Below are 15689 nucleotides of genomic sequence, written 5' to 3'. Positions count from 1 at the left end.
CGGTAGAATTTGCTGCCTAGCATAATTAATGACCTCTGATGCTATCAAGAGGGCCATAAGTCCATTGGAGAAGACTACACTCTGCTTGCACTCGGTTTCCACGGTGCTAAATTAATGACCTTTATCAGTATTGTGTATATATTTTTTTTCTCAGTTGCTCTCACTTGTGTTTGAAATTCTGGCCTGATGTTCTTGATACAAGAAAGGTCCCCGAAAACACTGGGATTCCAACACTTTTTAAGCCAGCTTGTCTTTGGTCAACTGAATTATTCATCATGGTGATAAGAATTTTTCACAAGGTCTGTCTGACACATGTATTAGAGTTTGTGGGTTAACCACTCCTGCTTTTGAAAATACAAACGAATTTGGTATGAGTAATAAGGCGATGTGTATTCTCAGCTCTGGCATTTGCTTTTTGACTTGCTGCCCAGAGATATAAGATACAAGATATAATCAAAGTCACTGTCATTCACTGGAAAATGGCCATTAAAGCAGATTGAGGTGATGTGAGGAAAAGAGTGAAAGAGATACTGGCTCATCAGGTGGCATATATGTTGAAGGACAACACAAAAGGACACTGTGTCATGCAAATTTCCCTTCTTCAAAGTCAAACCTGACATATTCTGACACACTGCAAACTTATCTCAAACAAAATAGTATGTATATTTTATATGTATATTTAGGGGCTAGGGCTGCTGCAGATACTGATAACTAGTACTAGGCACCGATGTTGAAAATTAAGTGTGTTTTTCTTTTCAGCTGGAATTGGGGGCCTGTGAACATGCATCGCTAGTTTGTGCATTTTGAAGTGCGCAGTTCACAAAATCTTCTTAAAACTAATACTAGTATATCCCACTCTTTTATCCTAAGATTCATTAGGAAAAAGTGGAAAATCCGGCCTGGGTCGAGCTCACTGTCAAGTATTGTCAAAGAATAATGTAAATGTACCTGTTGCAACACTGAAAGACAGCGACCGCATCGGCATGGTTATGATAGAACCTAGAATATGTAGATGCGTACCAGGAACTTAAGGTTGTACAGGTGATGTGTAGTCCATCTAGTTAGGTGTGATGATGGACTATGACATCAACAGCAAGAAGCTCTGCCTTTCAGTTGTGACTGTGATCAGATCCAGTCACCTTCCAAGCAACACAAGATGGTCGTTTAAGAGACTTTTTAGCAAAGTGGAATTGATACAGCCAGTGACCACAGAAATGTCCATATCAACGATTATATAACTAGCTGTGAGAAGTGAATAACAGAGACAGAAAACCAATCATCCACCTGTAGCTCCAAAGCAGAAAAGGAATTTATTCAACATCACTTGGCAATTACACGATCAGACAACTTCTCTAGTTCTGTTTCCTCCTTCCACCTCCCATCTTCTTCCTCTCTACTCCAGAAACTCACTCCTCAAACTGCCCTCGCTGTCAGAGAAGTGGATGAGCTCCTCCACCTCGTCGCCTTCCTCGTCCTCCTCCTCCTCCTCAGCTTCTCGGGATGTCTGCGCCTCCCCATCTCCTCCCGTTCCCTTCCCCCCCAGCTCCAGGTAACCCTTGGCAGTTTGGCTGACTGCTCCGCCGCTCTTTGTCCCGCCTCCTCCTCCACCCTCAGCTTTGCTTTTGACCGGCTGGACCATCAGAATGCCCTCATCCAAAATAGGTGTCCCTCCAGGGCTGACTCCCTCTGCTGCTGCTCGGCTGGCCCGGTCTGCACTCAGGGTGTGAGCGCTGGGATCTAGGGTGACGGTGGACTTGCTTGTGCAGAGACCCATTATCAACGCCTTTGTGGATGTCTTCAAAACTCTTTGTGGAACAATAAGGTTAATTTGTAGAATCAAATGAAACTTTCCATTAGCAAAAATATAAATGTGGCTTCCTGATTTAGAAGCAGAAGCAGTCACCTTCCTTTTAGGGTCGATCCAAAAGAATCACAACAAAAATCCCAAATTTTCTCCTCGTAGATCCTTGAAGTTCAGATGAAAAATAACAGAAATATATGTTTCCAGGAACCTTCTTGGGTAATAGTTATCAAAGTTGTAGTGAAGAAAAATGAGCTTCTTGTTAATCTCAGGTGAATCATTTCAATCCTTTGCCTGTGACTAGAGAAGATGCTCCCATCCACACTGCCCCACAGCCTCTGGTTTCTGCTCTGAAGTGACCATGACAGAGCTGTCAGAGCCAGACTGCCCCTTGCCTGCCTTCAGCCCATAGCTCCAGTTGGATAGAGTGGGTTTAGACCTATAAATAGAGCCAACTCTTTACAGTGTATCCGAGCCGTCTACCCTCAGACCACTTGGAACATTTAACTGGGGAAAGTTCAAAGACCTCGTACTGCCTACAAGGTGTAACTTCAGACCTGAGACCTGAGAAGTCAGTATAATCATATGCAAAGCAGTTCACCAAAGATGTCTATTACAGCCAACAGGGCTGAGACTTGTTTAAGATGATCCAGAGTGTGTCCATGTAAGGCACTCGTCCACATAAGGTTTTAACAGCTGACATTGTTTTCTTTGTCTCAGCTGGTACTGTGAGGGCCCTTCACTTGTGCCCTCGGTGAAAGCACACAGTGTTAGACAGAGACAGGTCTGTTTGTGACAGCAGTCACAGGAAATTGCACAATAGACAAGAGATCCAGCAGGGTTTGATAAGAATGCAGTTGATGACAACGAATTCACTACTATACATTATGTAAGTACTCCTGATTTTCACCACAACGCTGGTGACGGTCAATTGCAAGGCTAATGCAGAAAGACATACAACCATTAGCACTCACACCCACAGCCAAATCAGAAGCCTTAGTTTACCTGACATTAATTAAATTAAATTAAATTAAATTAAATTAAATTAAATTAAATTAAATTAAATTAAATTAAATTAAATTAAATTAAATTAAATTAAGAAACCTTTATTAGTCCCACAATGGGGAAATTGCTTAAGGCAGCCCAGCAAAGAGCGCCGTACACCAGTGAGTACACTGGGGGCTATGCGGGTGCTTTTCACATCATCCCTGAACTTTTGATTTTGACACAATGACATTAAGAAAATGGTGTATTCAGTTTTCTAAAAAACATGACATTGCATTCCTAATGTCTACTTGCTTTGCGAAGGTTTAGCCAGTCTCCTTTCATTGATAAAACAGGTTTTTTCTGACTTGTTCCGTGAAAGCTGGAACAGCCTAAAAATCCTGTCAGTCAACCTGAAAAGTGAGAAAACGTTTTTATCTCTAAACTGTGAAAGTGCTGACTGATTTACAGGTGGAAGAGGATTAATGTGGCCAGACAGAATACGATGGCTGAGATATGAACAGAGAAGCAGCTGGCGGCCCTTATCTCCCCCAGTCTGTTCATGAAAGCAAACAGGCTTCCACGGAGCAGTGAAGTCCTCTCTTTGTGAGAGTTTCTTATTTGTCAGAGTGATGGAACCTGTTAAGGACTTCCTGGCGGCCTTCTTTCTGTGTCCTAAATACCAGATTTTTGACATATTTCCCAAAAGGAAAGGTTTGTTAGTGTGTCGCTGCATAATAGTGAGGTGAAATGTGTTCTATGTTTAGTTTTATCTCAGGGTTTTCCTTCTTCTTACCTAGAACTGCTGAAGTTGAAATGAGTGCGAAGGAATGCAGCTTATCTTACTACAACTCTTTCTATGAGTGTAATGGGGCAACCACAGACAGCTCGCTGCTGTGCTTGCAGTAAATACCCCACATGTTGTGGAATTCTTCTTTTTAGCTAATCCAGGGGGGGAATTCCAGCGTGGAAAGTCAAAGACTAATAGCTGACCCAGGAAGAGTTGTTTTAGGCCGAAGCTTATTTTGAACTATAGATCTATTTGTTGTGTTCATTAATACTCAGCAGCCCAAAACTTTTCTGCCTACTTACTTTTGTAGGCAATTTAAAGTCCCATTATGCCTCCACGGAAACAGCACAACCCAAAGGGATTCATAAAGTCTATTCTATTCTACTCTACTCTATGAGATAATATTACAGTGATGATTTGCAAGCAAACCTTCAATGTCCTTATAGTTAAGTCCAAGATGAAAGTACAGCCCAACTGTCTGCCTGGTCACCAGTGAGTACAAAGTTTCTCATGAGCACGGGATAGCTTTGTGTGCACTTCTCACATTTCTCGTATATAATATCATTACCTTGAATTTTTTTACATTATATTTATTTATTTTTTGCTAAGGTAATGCGTAATAAAAGAAACAATACAAAATGATTCCTCTTACTGTTTTATTGTACATTTGTGTAGTTTCCTAAACGCCTTTATGATTAATTGTGATTATTAGTTATTAGTGCAGTGTATTGATAGATGACACTACATTTACATAATACAGAACACTTTATTATTGACCTCTGCTGGTCATCTCTTATAACGATGTTACAGCCCCATGTGGAGTACACCACTGTCAAATCAGAAACATAATACATGAATATGTGTGATCAGACCTATGCATTTCACAGTTTCTTTGTCTGGTAACTTGTCACATTGATGCAGCCCCTGTGACCCTACAGCTGTAGTGCAGGGTCACAGGGGCTGGAGCCTATCCCAGCTATCTATGGGTGAGTGGTGGAGTACACCCTGGACAGGTCACCAGTCCATCACAGGGCAACACACACAGACAAACAACCATTCATACTCAGATCTACGGGCACCAGAGAGGGACCAACTGACCCATCAAGCAGGTCTTTAGAATGTGGGGGGAAGCCGGGGTACCCAGAGAAAAGGGAAAACATGGAAACCCTGGAATAACCCTCAAATGCTTTGTTTGTTTGAAGAGGTCACAGAATTAACTCTCTCTTTATCAGTGTAAGCTTAAACAGCACAATCATGACTACACGTGACCTCAACTCATGTCTTAACAGACTAACACACACACACATATACACACATATACATACATATACATACATATATATATATATATATATATATATATATATATATATATATATATATATAGTATAAAAAACAGAGACAGAAAAAACTTTTTTTGAGTATTAAATTTACAAAAAATGTACATAAACTAGAATTAGTATGTGCATTTTTTTCAAAGTTGCATTTTTACAGCCTCTACTAACCAGATTTCACTCTGCTCTGCAGTTTGGTTAAAAACCCGTTTTGTTTTTTTTTTACAGCATTTTGTCAGAGAAACGCTAATTTTTTTAGGATAATTTTTAGTTGAGAGATGAGTGCAAATTCCAACAATCTGCCTATCAACTTCTTTCACGAAGCCCCCGCTTATCAAAAACTAAAAAGTGAGGTAACGAGTAAGCTGAAGTGATGCGGATGCTCATGACTGTGTGTTCCTTCCACCGCTTTAAACAACCATCAGTATCCATGTCACCAGAAGTACGACAGCAATCAAAGATGCTGTCCTGCCGCAAACTGCTCCATTTTGGCACGTGCATTGAGTCCATGTGTTTGCACCTCGGTCCTTCCTGTCTTTGTTTTGGTACCACATCCTGTCCCCTGTCCTTCCTCCTCCCTCCTCCTCTCTCTCCTCCTTCCATCTCTCCCTCAGCTCCTGTCTTCCAGCAGGTGGAGACAGAGACAAGGAGAGGTCATCCACTTTGGGCAAAGAGGAAAGGGATAAGGACTCGCAGTCCAGCCAGTCTTCAGCAGAGGATCGTGGGTATCCGTCCTGTGGCGAGGAGCCAGGAAACATGAACTTCCAGTAGGAGTCTCCTTTGAAGAGGTAGACAGACCCTGGAGAGGAGGGAGAGTTTGTTTGTGTTTTAAAATGTCACTCCTAGATTACAGATTACTAAAACATAAAACAACAAATGTTTGATCCTCACCATCTCTCTCTGTAGTGATGCCGCTGATCCCCTCTTTAAACAGCTGAGTCCAGGTGTCATCTTGCTTCTCTCCCCCAGCGTTCCCTACTGTCCCCCACACAGGGCCCTCCTCTGGGTCCCAGACCAGACCCTGCTTCAATGACCCTGCTGCTCCTGCCACTTCCTCCTCCTCCTCCTCCTCATCTATTCCTTCCATGTTGGCCCCCATCCTAAGAGCAGACAAGGGCTGAGGGTAGCCCTCCTGCAGCGACAGGTCCCTGAACAGCCAGAACTGGGTACCTGCAGCAGACGGGAGGTTAGCTGGTTCTACATTTGTCAAAGTAAGACTTGACCCAGGTGGATTCAAAAACCTTTAATCACTCTGAAGAGGAGGGAAAGTAAGCTTGTGTAAGACTGTATAGTTGTTTCCTAAAAATGTGTTTTTAGCACATGCAGTTTATTTAACACTAGTAATACCCAACTTATGAGTTTTCTATTGCAATAATATTGCTTAAAAGGGCATGTCTTGCATTATACCCATTGGTGGTGAGGTTTCAGTCGCATTATTGTAGCTAGTTTAGAGCATAACTTCAGGTGTTTGCAAAAATAATAAAAGGGTTGTTTCTGTAAAAGCTGATAAAACACCTCAGCCTTTTTTTAAAGAAACCAGTGTGATGAACTTCAGAGTTGGCCTGCAAAAGTTGGCTGGGTAATAAAAAGATAATGGAGCTTGTGTGTGGCCAGCACGTTATAGCAGAGAGTGATCACTTCAGTCAACAAAGAAGTCAAACCGACAAAAAGTTCGGTAACAAGCTTAGCATGTTATGACTTTATATGACCACAAGAGGGCACCAGACAAAAATAGATGAGTGAGTTCAGTTGCCTCCCCCCAAAAATAAGCACTAGTACATCCCTTTGAAGATGGCTGATATAAAATATGGTGTCAAAACGTCTGTGCTGTCTTTACATTATAGTTTCATACCACTGATAAAGATGATAGCATGATCTGACTGCCTCTCCAGCACAGCTTGAAGGTGAGGCAGATCAGGAGGGAGACCCCTCCACAGCCTCCTGACTGAAGCTCCATGTCCCGACACCAAACCCGCACCATTGACTCGCCACATAGTCAGACCTGGAGAGTATGGGACCAGAGAGGGAGAGGTGAGAGGTGATCCTGTTTACATGAGCAACGGAGTTTGATCATTTCAAAATTAGTCACAGCGTACAGACCCTTGAAGAAGAACGTCTCTCCTCTGATCTTTGCCACAGCATCGAAACTAGTGTTACAGCGATCTATGGAAGGTCTGATTGGACAAAACAGGGAGCTTTATATATATATAAATATAAATATATGTTTATTTGGAGAAATAAAATTAGAACAAGTAGAAAATTCTAAATATGATGCCGTTTTTAGTGACAAAACCCTGAATGTACTCATAGCCACATCAGGATTTGTCTAGAATCATCTATTCAATCTATTCAATCCACATTAAAGACAATAAAACATAATAACAAATGTAAAAATGTAATTTTGTAGGCGAATGTTTAAAAGGGTGTGTGTAAATGTATGTCAGCAGTGTGGAGGTGTCAGAAAGTGCTGGCGTAGATGCTGTCTCTTCCTTCAACACTACAGGTTTTATGACCCAGGAAATTATATCACAGACACCTTAATATAGATTTTTGACTGAGAGACAGAATCTGCATCAGGTATATATTTGGATTTGTATTGTATTTGTAATTTGGAAAAGAAACTTTATATCTCCCAAATTACTGTATTCCTGAACTGTGTCTTGAAACAGTAGAGTTCTTTCTACTTACCAAGATGATACCGATAAAGTGGATTTAATATCCTCATGTGGCTGTTTTATTTTAAACCTAGGAATCCCTTTCACCTGTGAACTCCCTAACATCTCAGTTAGTTGTGTTTTGTATATCATACCCATGTCTGGGATGTTGATGCTGGTGGTGCTGGTGGTGATGGCCTCTGTGGCGCAACTGAGGTTCTGGGGCGAGGCGAGGAGCGTCTGTCGCCAGCAGCTGGTTCCTTTTACCTATCCAAAGATCACATGAAGCTCTATAGCAGCTGTATACTTTGGACAGTACATCATACAGCTATGACAGAGGTCCAGTGTTGAGCAGTTAGAAAGATGGAGTAAATTCCTACATCCAAATGTAACCATGTGGATGGATAGATTAGAAGTAATACATATGAACAGCTGTCAGTCCATCAAACATGCGCAGCAGTATGCAAAAGCAAAATGAATTCCTTTGTTTCAGCCACACATCTCATCAGCTCCCTCTTTAGTTCCTTTGGTCCTTTACAATAGCAGGCTTTGACATAAGCATGTGACCATAAATAGCACTTCCTTAATAACACAGCAGAGGTTAGGCCTGGCCACTGTTTCACAGCTGTGCTCATCCATTACTGTCCAGCTGTATGCCTTTCACAGGCTTAAGTCATAAAATGAGGACATTATACTATCCTCTTGTCCTCAGAAGGACAATGCTGTCATACTAGAGTGTAGCTCTTGCATTCTGGGCATGTTACCATAGATCTGTGTGATGTGCTCCAGATCCTGTGGTCCCAGACGGTAGTGGAGGGGGTCTCCAGCAGGACCCTGGTAGTATGGCCTCATCACGGAGTGCCGTGACGAGGAGTGAGCTAAGCCCAGTGCGTGACCGAATTCGTGCACCAGCACTGTGAACAGGTCAGTGCCCTCTGAGGCTGGGCAGGAAGAGACAGATGCAGAGATGTCACAAGACTTATCCTTGCTGAAAATCCAGCAACTAAAGGAAACAATGGTTATTAAAGACAACAGAGCAAACAAAAGACGTAAAAGGTTTGGCTTTGAGATGCCAGAGTAAGAGTGTAGAGTAATCAAATACAAGGGTCTTCCACAGAAAATGACTGTCATCATTCAGCATCATTTTTTTGTGTTACTTCACCTGGTTGTCTGAAGGTCCACTCCTCCTCTGCATCCAAATGAACTCCTCCTGCCCGGGCAAGGTCTGAAGGGAAGAAGGCATGGCCGACTGCCCCTCCTGCCCCATCGAAAGGATAACCATCACCATGGTAACCATGGAGGAAGTCTACCTGCAGGTCAGCTGCCTCTGGGCTGCCCACCTAGACACAGAGAGCGACCCGGCGGAATAAGGTGAAGATCAAAACTACATGAACTCAGCCCATATTGTCACAAATGTATCAACCTCGTGGAACTCCAGGGGTGTTGGATCCGCCCAGACTCTTAAAGCATAGAACACCAGTGATCGAATTGTCTCCCGGGACAGCTGAGAAGAGGAAGGGTATGACTGCAACCTGTGAAAGTAAGAATGAACTTGTGTAGACATGAAAACAATAGAGGTTCCAAACTGAACATTTGTTGTCATTAGATTCAACCTCCAGTTGATGTTCCTGCGTGTCCACATGGAAACAGCCCTCCTCCTCCTCTTCATCGTTTTACCCACTTGGTTAGCCGGTGATTTAGATGGCTGCTCCTGGTCAGGTAAGGAGCAACGTGGACTGTTCATCATTGCCTTAGTCTCCTCATCTGATGGACAGACCAACCAAGAGTCGCAAATCGATCATCATGTTTAATGACTAGATTAAACATCGGTGTCTTGCAAGTTTCAGTAATCCTCACCTAAAACTCCAGTGTCTTTGAGGCCTGCAAACTTTTGCATGGCCTTGACAGCATTTGTGACAGCTGTCCAGGCCTGCAGCTGACCGGTGGAAGGGTCTGAGGGTGGCAGGTAGCCATACTTTATCAGCCAATCCTATGCCAAGGACAGATCATGATACATTATGTTCTTGAAGTATCTTGATGTGTTGAGAATAAGCCAGGAAGTTTGGAAAAAGTCATCATTTCTGGCAATAAAGCTTTAACATTACAGGAGAAAAGACAAATATTCTCTGACATGATGTGAAGTTATGCTTTGCAAGTCTTGCTCATCAGCACAATACACAATGCAAGAGAAAATGCTATGTGCACACACTGCATGCAGCAAGATGTATGGAACCAGAGGGAGGCTCGATGCTGATCATAATATCCTTGGATAAACTAATACTTTCCTTATTAATGGATTCCAGTGTACAGTATAAACAAAATATGGTTTCCTTGGCAACAACAAATAACACTATTCCCACACATTTTCAATGATTTAAACAAATAGTTAGTAAGAAAATCATTACAGACTTATAGCAGGTTTAAATAAAATAAAACAACTGTGCTTTTTGGAAAATTGACTAAATATTACAGAGATGTTTACTCCTTGTCAAAATCACATAGTAATTATACCATAAAAATGTCAATAAGGGATTTTGATGTGAAACATATTTCTAGAGCAGGGCCACTGATCTATATATTTTTAAAGTAAAAGCAATAATATATATGTATGTATATATTTACCACCAGTTGGGTGCTCTCGTCTTCAGTGGGTGTCACTGGTGCAGACGAGGGTGTCGGGGTCACGTCAGTAGTAGAAGCAATGTGCCTCCAGCCACTGCTCAGGCAGAGGAAAATAATCCAGCTCTCCATCTTGGCAACATACTGCGGACAGAAATCTCCAGAGCGTTCAGTGCAGGTCAGCCCTCTGAGGTCTGAGCTGGCTTTCCTTGCCTAGAGAGAACAATATATATTCTTAGTATTAATTAAGTAATGGCAGCAGTACGTACGACAACATGTGCAGTAATGAGACGCCACACAGTTACAGGTAATTAAAAGAATGCACGCTTCTTTCTCACTGTCAAAATAAAACCTGTTGTACCAACATAGACCATAGTGCAGTAGGCAATGCATTTGTATAATAAATGAGTGTTTATGTTCATTTTTTGGGACTATAAAAATGCATCCACATGTATTAGAATGTAGACCAAAGAGCAAACTGACATTGCCGTTCACCTATTCGAATCAGCCGGGTGTTTTCTCTACACTAAAATATAAAAGAGGAAAGCACTCGTTAATAAAACTGATTCTCAATTATTATTGGTCAGATAACTGAGCTGCCTTCATGTTCACTCTCTACAGAATGAGGAAGAACACGGGGACATCCAGTGTCACACCAGCACCAATGAGTTGATGGGAAGCCTCCGTACTGTATTCCCACTGGGAGACAATCTACCCGATGCAATCAGAAGATGGACGGGAATTACCATAAATACAGAGGGAGGGTACTGCTGACCGCTGCACGGCAGACTGGTAGATGTGAGTGCCGGTGTCAGTCAGAAGACATTTAATTAAGTTAGAGGGTGTACCGTTTCAGTTGAAGCACAAGAGGGGGTGTAGGGAAGAAAGCATAAATGGGTGGGAGGATGAATGGAGGACGAGCACAGTGTTAATGAGATTAAAGCAGAAAAGCCAGAAGGGCCACAAACATTCTCACTTAAACACGGTGATGTTGTGAAGTACAGCTGTAGAATGCACATGCAGCATCATGGGTCTCAGTCGAAGGTCCGTGTCATGACTCAAACAGAAATTAGTTGCATGTTTTACATTTGGAGCATTACTTTTACAGCATATACTGGTGCAGTCAACATGATGAACATGCTAGAAAGCAGCTCATTCATCTTGCAGACAACACCAGCATTCATTTGGATGTAACATCAAATACACATGGCTCTGCTCTTTTTTAAAATATGCTATATCAAAGCAGACCCACATGCAGATGCTCACAACACAAACAGAAACACGCGTTCATTAGCATGTGTAAATATCTTTCCATTTTAAGTGTGCGAGCTAACAATTAGCAACAGGCTAAATAAGGGATAAGGTAACCAGGGCGAATTTACACAACTCTTTGACAGATGGGATTCTAACCCATTTCTAACACAACTGCTCAATAGTGGACTTGACATCTTCAGCAGTCACAGAGCATTAAATAACAAGTGCCTGGTCTGACACTGTGTGGGTTCCTCCTGTCCTGGAGAGCTTTTTGCTGAGTGTTTTCTAATTTCGTTGGAGTTTCAGAAATAAAGAAACAGTAAACAGTTATTAAATATAAAAAATAGTATACTGTATACTTTCCCTGCCAAGGGTTACTGCTACATACGTGCATGCAGCCCTGTGTCATCACAGACAGCTTAGTGTTGACAAGTTATTACGATTGTAAGAAAGATAAGAACTCAGGTATTTCTTGGCTGCAGAGGTCGCGACCTTTGCAGGCTCGTTCCAAACTTTGTGTTTTAAATAAAAAGAAACACATCTATTTGCATAGCCAACAAGGATTTATGAGTCATTTTATTTTTAGTATACTTAAAAATCAAAAAGCATTAAAATCTTGGCAGCACCCTGCGTCCGCTCTAAAAGTTCTACTTTGCCATAAATAGTTCTACAGGATGATGTCGTGCCACACTGTCCCTGACACACATGATATGTGATGTATGTCCAACATCACATCATGTAAACTTGGCTGCACATGACATGTTTTGTGTTTCGGTCTTTAGATCTGCAAACAGCTTGAAAATAATTAAAGTTCAAAATAAGTTAAAGATGCGTACCTTCCTCCCCCTGCTCTGTGTCCGAGCCGCTCTCACTCCTTCTTTATCTGCCACTACAGGGACAGATGGGTCCTTTCTCTTCACTTGCTTCTTTCCTCAAAGCCGGCACACCCCCACCCTCTACCCCACCCACTGCCACCCACAACCATGACAAATGGAGGCGCTCGTGTTTGCAGTGACATCCTCCTTCGTAACGTAAGAAGATTTTCTGTTGCTCCACATCCACAAACATAATGAACACAATAAAATCATATATAATTAAAAACAAAATACATGATTTTCTATGACTAAAAATTAAAACCATTCGTTTTAGCACAGCAGCCCCTGAATCTGGAATCCTACATTTGAGGATTAGTGACTGTTACACAGCAAAGACGGGTTTAGATAGAGAGATGTGTGTGTGTGTGTGTGTGTGTGTGTGTGTGTGTGTGTGTGTGTGTGTGTGTGTGTGTGTGTGCAAAACATCTGCACGTTCATGTGTGTCTTCTCATGTGGCATTAACATTTCACTCCCAATCCTCTTAACGGGAGGATTAAAAACCAAACTAAAAATGAAGACGAGCAGATTTTCTGCTGCCTCTCGCTCCCTGTTTCCCTTTTCCTCGTATTTCTTGGCTGTGTTTAAGCCACTGACCCGACCATCAGAGGCTGACGTAGCTGGCACGTTGACCTCCGCCTTTAAGTGTAGCACACATCCTTCTACTTACCTCTCTCTATGAACACTTTGATCGCAGGAAAAAATATTACCTGCTCGATTAAGTACAATAGGAGTGTGTTCTAACTTAGTGTGTTGTACTCGTTCATATTTTCCATACAGATTCCATCAATACTAATATTGTTTCTTTCTGTGCTCTTATTAGCTCCTGCAGCGTCCCGGCGGGATCATTAAGTTCCATCTAATCTCTTTGTCTGCTGAAGGACAGAAGCTAATGGTAAAAACACATGTGGGGCTGATGGGGTGTTTTTGCATGAAATCTGACTCCTCTGGTGAGTTTCTGCAGCAGATCCAGTCCCTGACTGATTCTCCTCAAAACAATACCGCTGTTTTCCTCCAGTGTACATTTGCCTGTGTTTCAAATTCATTTGTCACGCATATATTATTGTTCCAAAACTCAGACGCATCACACAGCTGTGACGGTGAAGGATGCTGGTAATGCTGTGAGTAACTTTAGCAGCACGTATGATTCTGTCCTGGTATCTGGCTTCACTGACTTGCAGGCACCTCCAGTGATGAACTGTATTAGCACATGTTGACCACCACTTCATATTGTCTTTCCCCCTTTTTGCTGCCAAAACACAGCACACCTCTGAAGGTGCAGCAGATCCTTTAAACGGTGGAAGCTGTGAGCTGGTAGAGACTATGTAGATAGACTGTCAGGTATGTGTTGTGGCAGGGAGCATTATCCTGCTGAAAGAGGCCACTGCCACCAGGAAATGCTGTTTCCATGAAATGGTCTGCAACAAGGGCTAGGTAGGTGCTACATGTCGAGGTAACATCAGCATGAATGGCAGGACCCAAAGCTCCCAGCAGAACATCGTCCAAAGTGTCACCCTGGCTCCACCACCTGGGATTCTTCCAATATGGCATCCTGGTGCCCACACCCAGCCATCCACATGCTGCCAAAGATGTGTGTAAGAGAATGATCAACTTGACAGGACACAGCTGTTTTGAAGCTTGTACATATACACAGTGATGTAACTTATGGCAAGTATACTGACTTACAACCTCCTTCTTTTTGGAGAGCAGTGCTGCATGTTTGGCACACATCACAGCATAAGATAATCCACCTTCAAGCCTTCAAGTTAAGCAGACATATAATCTATAATGAATATTAGAAACACTACCAAGAAGCCAAGTTGCAGTTAGCATCCATTTCTGTCCACACCGAGCAGCAACTACAGAGGTCAAGGAAGTATTCCAACACTGAAGTGTCAAAACCTAGTTTCTCCAGGGGTCATTTGAGGTTGCCTGCCAAAGCCAGTCCCAAAAATATCCATGTAAAAATATCCAACTTTCCAGAATAACACAAACCTTTTTGAGTTGTTGTAAAGATACCTGCAGGAGAGGCTTGTACTTGGGGACAGAGGGTCTTCCCATCTGAAAAGAGAGGTTTGGGCAGAAACACAAATCAACAGATGAAAGCTCATGCCTGCTTGATATTAACATGTTCTAAGGTCAAAACAGCAACCATCCTACAGTTAGTCAGGCAGAGGAACGGGCCTGTCTCATAGGTCAAACCTCTAAATCTGTCCCCCAGCTCGGACACCTCTCCAGCAGGCTGGTTTGGGAGTCACTGATAATCTATTGACGTGTTGTGTTAAACAGGCCCACAGACGAACTAATTCATTTCATTAAGTCGCTTTTCCTCTTCTCTGTTTTACAATAATGTACAAACCTACAGTCAGTGTTTTAGAGATAAAGAAAGATTAAACAGTTCCTCTGTCACCGTGACAACGGCCCACTTCCTCATGAATGCAGCTGCTGGGACAGGTCAGAGGTCACTCTTTGGTAGTGGGTGATGGATGCTGGGTGGGGTATCTGAATGGAGCTGTGTGTTTGGGGCTAAGAGGCGCTCATCCTGCTTGCCGTCCATAGCAACCAAACCCTCATGGTGCCTCTGTTCACTCCTCTGAATGACTGCACACATCTGCATTACAGTTTTTTTTTTACTTCTCAAGACTGGAGAAGACATAAACAGACACAGACAGGGACAGAGCTGGCCTGTGGTGGTTAGTGATCATATGGTGGTAAACCACCAGGGAGGACAAGAGGGGAGGTCTAGGTTTACTGATTACTAATGTGGATGTCAGAGCTGATCACAAAGCTTTATTGTCAAATTCCATTTAGGACTCTCATTACAACACACATCCACTGACACAGAGAACATTTTTCTCAAGACACATAACCAGATGATTAGTGTGATCATTGTTGTCACTTTGGACTTCAGTGAACGATGTGTGTGTTCTGAGAATAGGCTGCAGCAGACCTGTGCTATAGCCACATCTGTCAAGATACTCTTGGCCTGTGCTGAAGTCACTGTTAGGAAAGTGAGGGCTAGTTATAGCATGTGTTTTGGGTGAACTTCAAAAGCATTTGGCTACAGTTTCTTTGACTCCTTCAGACTATCCATTACTTTGGGTGTAGGTTATACAATTATGATCTAGATACCACAAACACCTTTTGGGCAACAAATTTGACACCACATTACCACGTATAAACCTGCAAGTAAATATCTACACACATACTGCAGCATATATGTAGAACCTCTAATCAATATTATGTTTAGAATAAAGTGATGCTGAAATTTGCTAATGTTGGTGAGTAGGTAAATAAGTACCAACAGTGGATTTCATTTAAGAAAGCATGTTTACTTCTGTTTGAACTGACAGGACAGCGTTCTGTGATTCAACCAGCAGA

The 15689-nt window shown here is 42.3% G+C and overlaps 1 protein-coding gene across 1 annotated transcript; it reads right to left on the bottom strand.

Annotated features, from left to right (window-relative positions):
- Positions 1–5241: 5241 nt before the first annotated feature.
- mmp17b (matrix metallopeptidase 17b) lies at positions 5242–12303 on the bottom strand. The gene is made up of 12 exons (XM_028416635.1): positions 12273–12303; positions 10186–10395; positions 9421–9553; positions 9177–9327; positions 8987–9095; positions 8726–8903; positions 8328–8504; positions 7719–7830; positions 7010–7083; positions 6762–6911; positions 5801–6079; positions 5242–5708 (listed from the first exon to the last, which is right to left on the bottom strand). The coding sequence occupies exons 2-12, from the start codon at positions 10312–10314 to the stop codon at positions 5320–5322; spliced, it is 1881 nt and encodes a 626-aa protein (XP_028272436.1). The 5' UTR covers positions 10315–10395; positions 12273–12303; the 3' UTR covers positions 5242–5319.
- Positions 12304–15689: the final 3386 nt, after the last annotated feature.

Source organism: Parambassis ranga, chromosome 10 (assembly GCF_900634625.1).
Source record: "Parambassis ranga chromosome 10, fParRan2.1, whole genome shotgun sequence".
NCBI lineage: Eukaryota > Metazoa > Chordata > Actinopteri > Ambassidae > Parambassis > Parambassis ranga.
The sequence above is the reverse complement of the archived record's forward strand: the minus strand, read 5'-3'. Positions and strand labels throughout refer to the sequence as shown.

Coding starts and splice junctions, on each gene's coding strand:
- mmp17b (XM_028416635.1), bottom strand. CDS start 10,314: ATGGAGAGCTGGATTATTTTCCTCTGCCTGAGCAGTGGCTGGAGGCAC. Junction 9,096..9,176: donor CGCAGGAACATCAACTGGAG/GTTGAATCTAAT, acceptor TTACTTTCACAG/GTTGCAGTCATACCCTTCCT. Junction 5,709..5,800: donor CATCACTACAGAGAGAGATG/GTGAGGATCAAA, acceptor CCTCCTCTCCAG/GGTCTGTCTACCTCTTCAAA.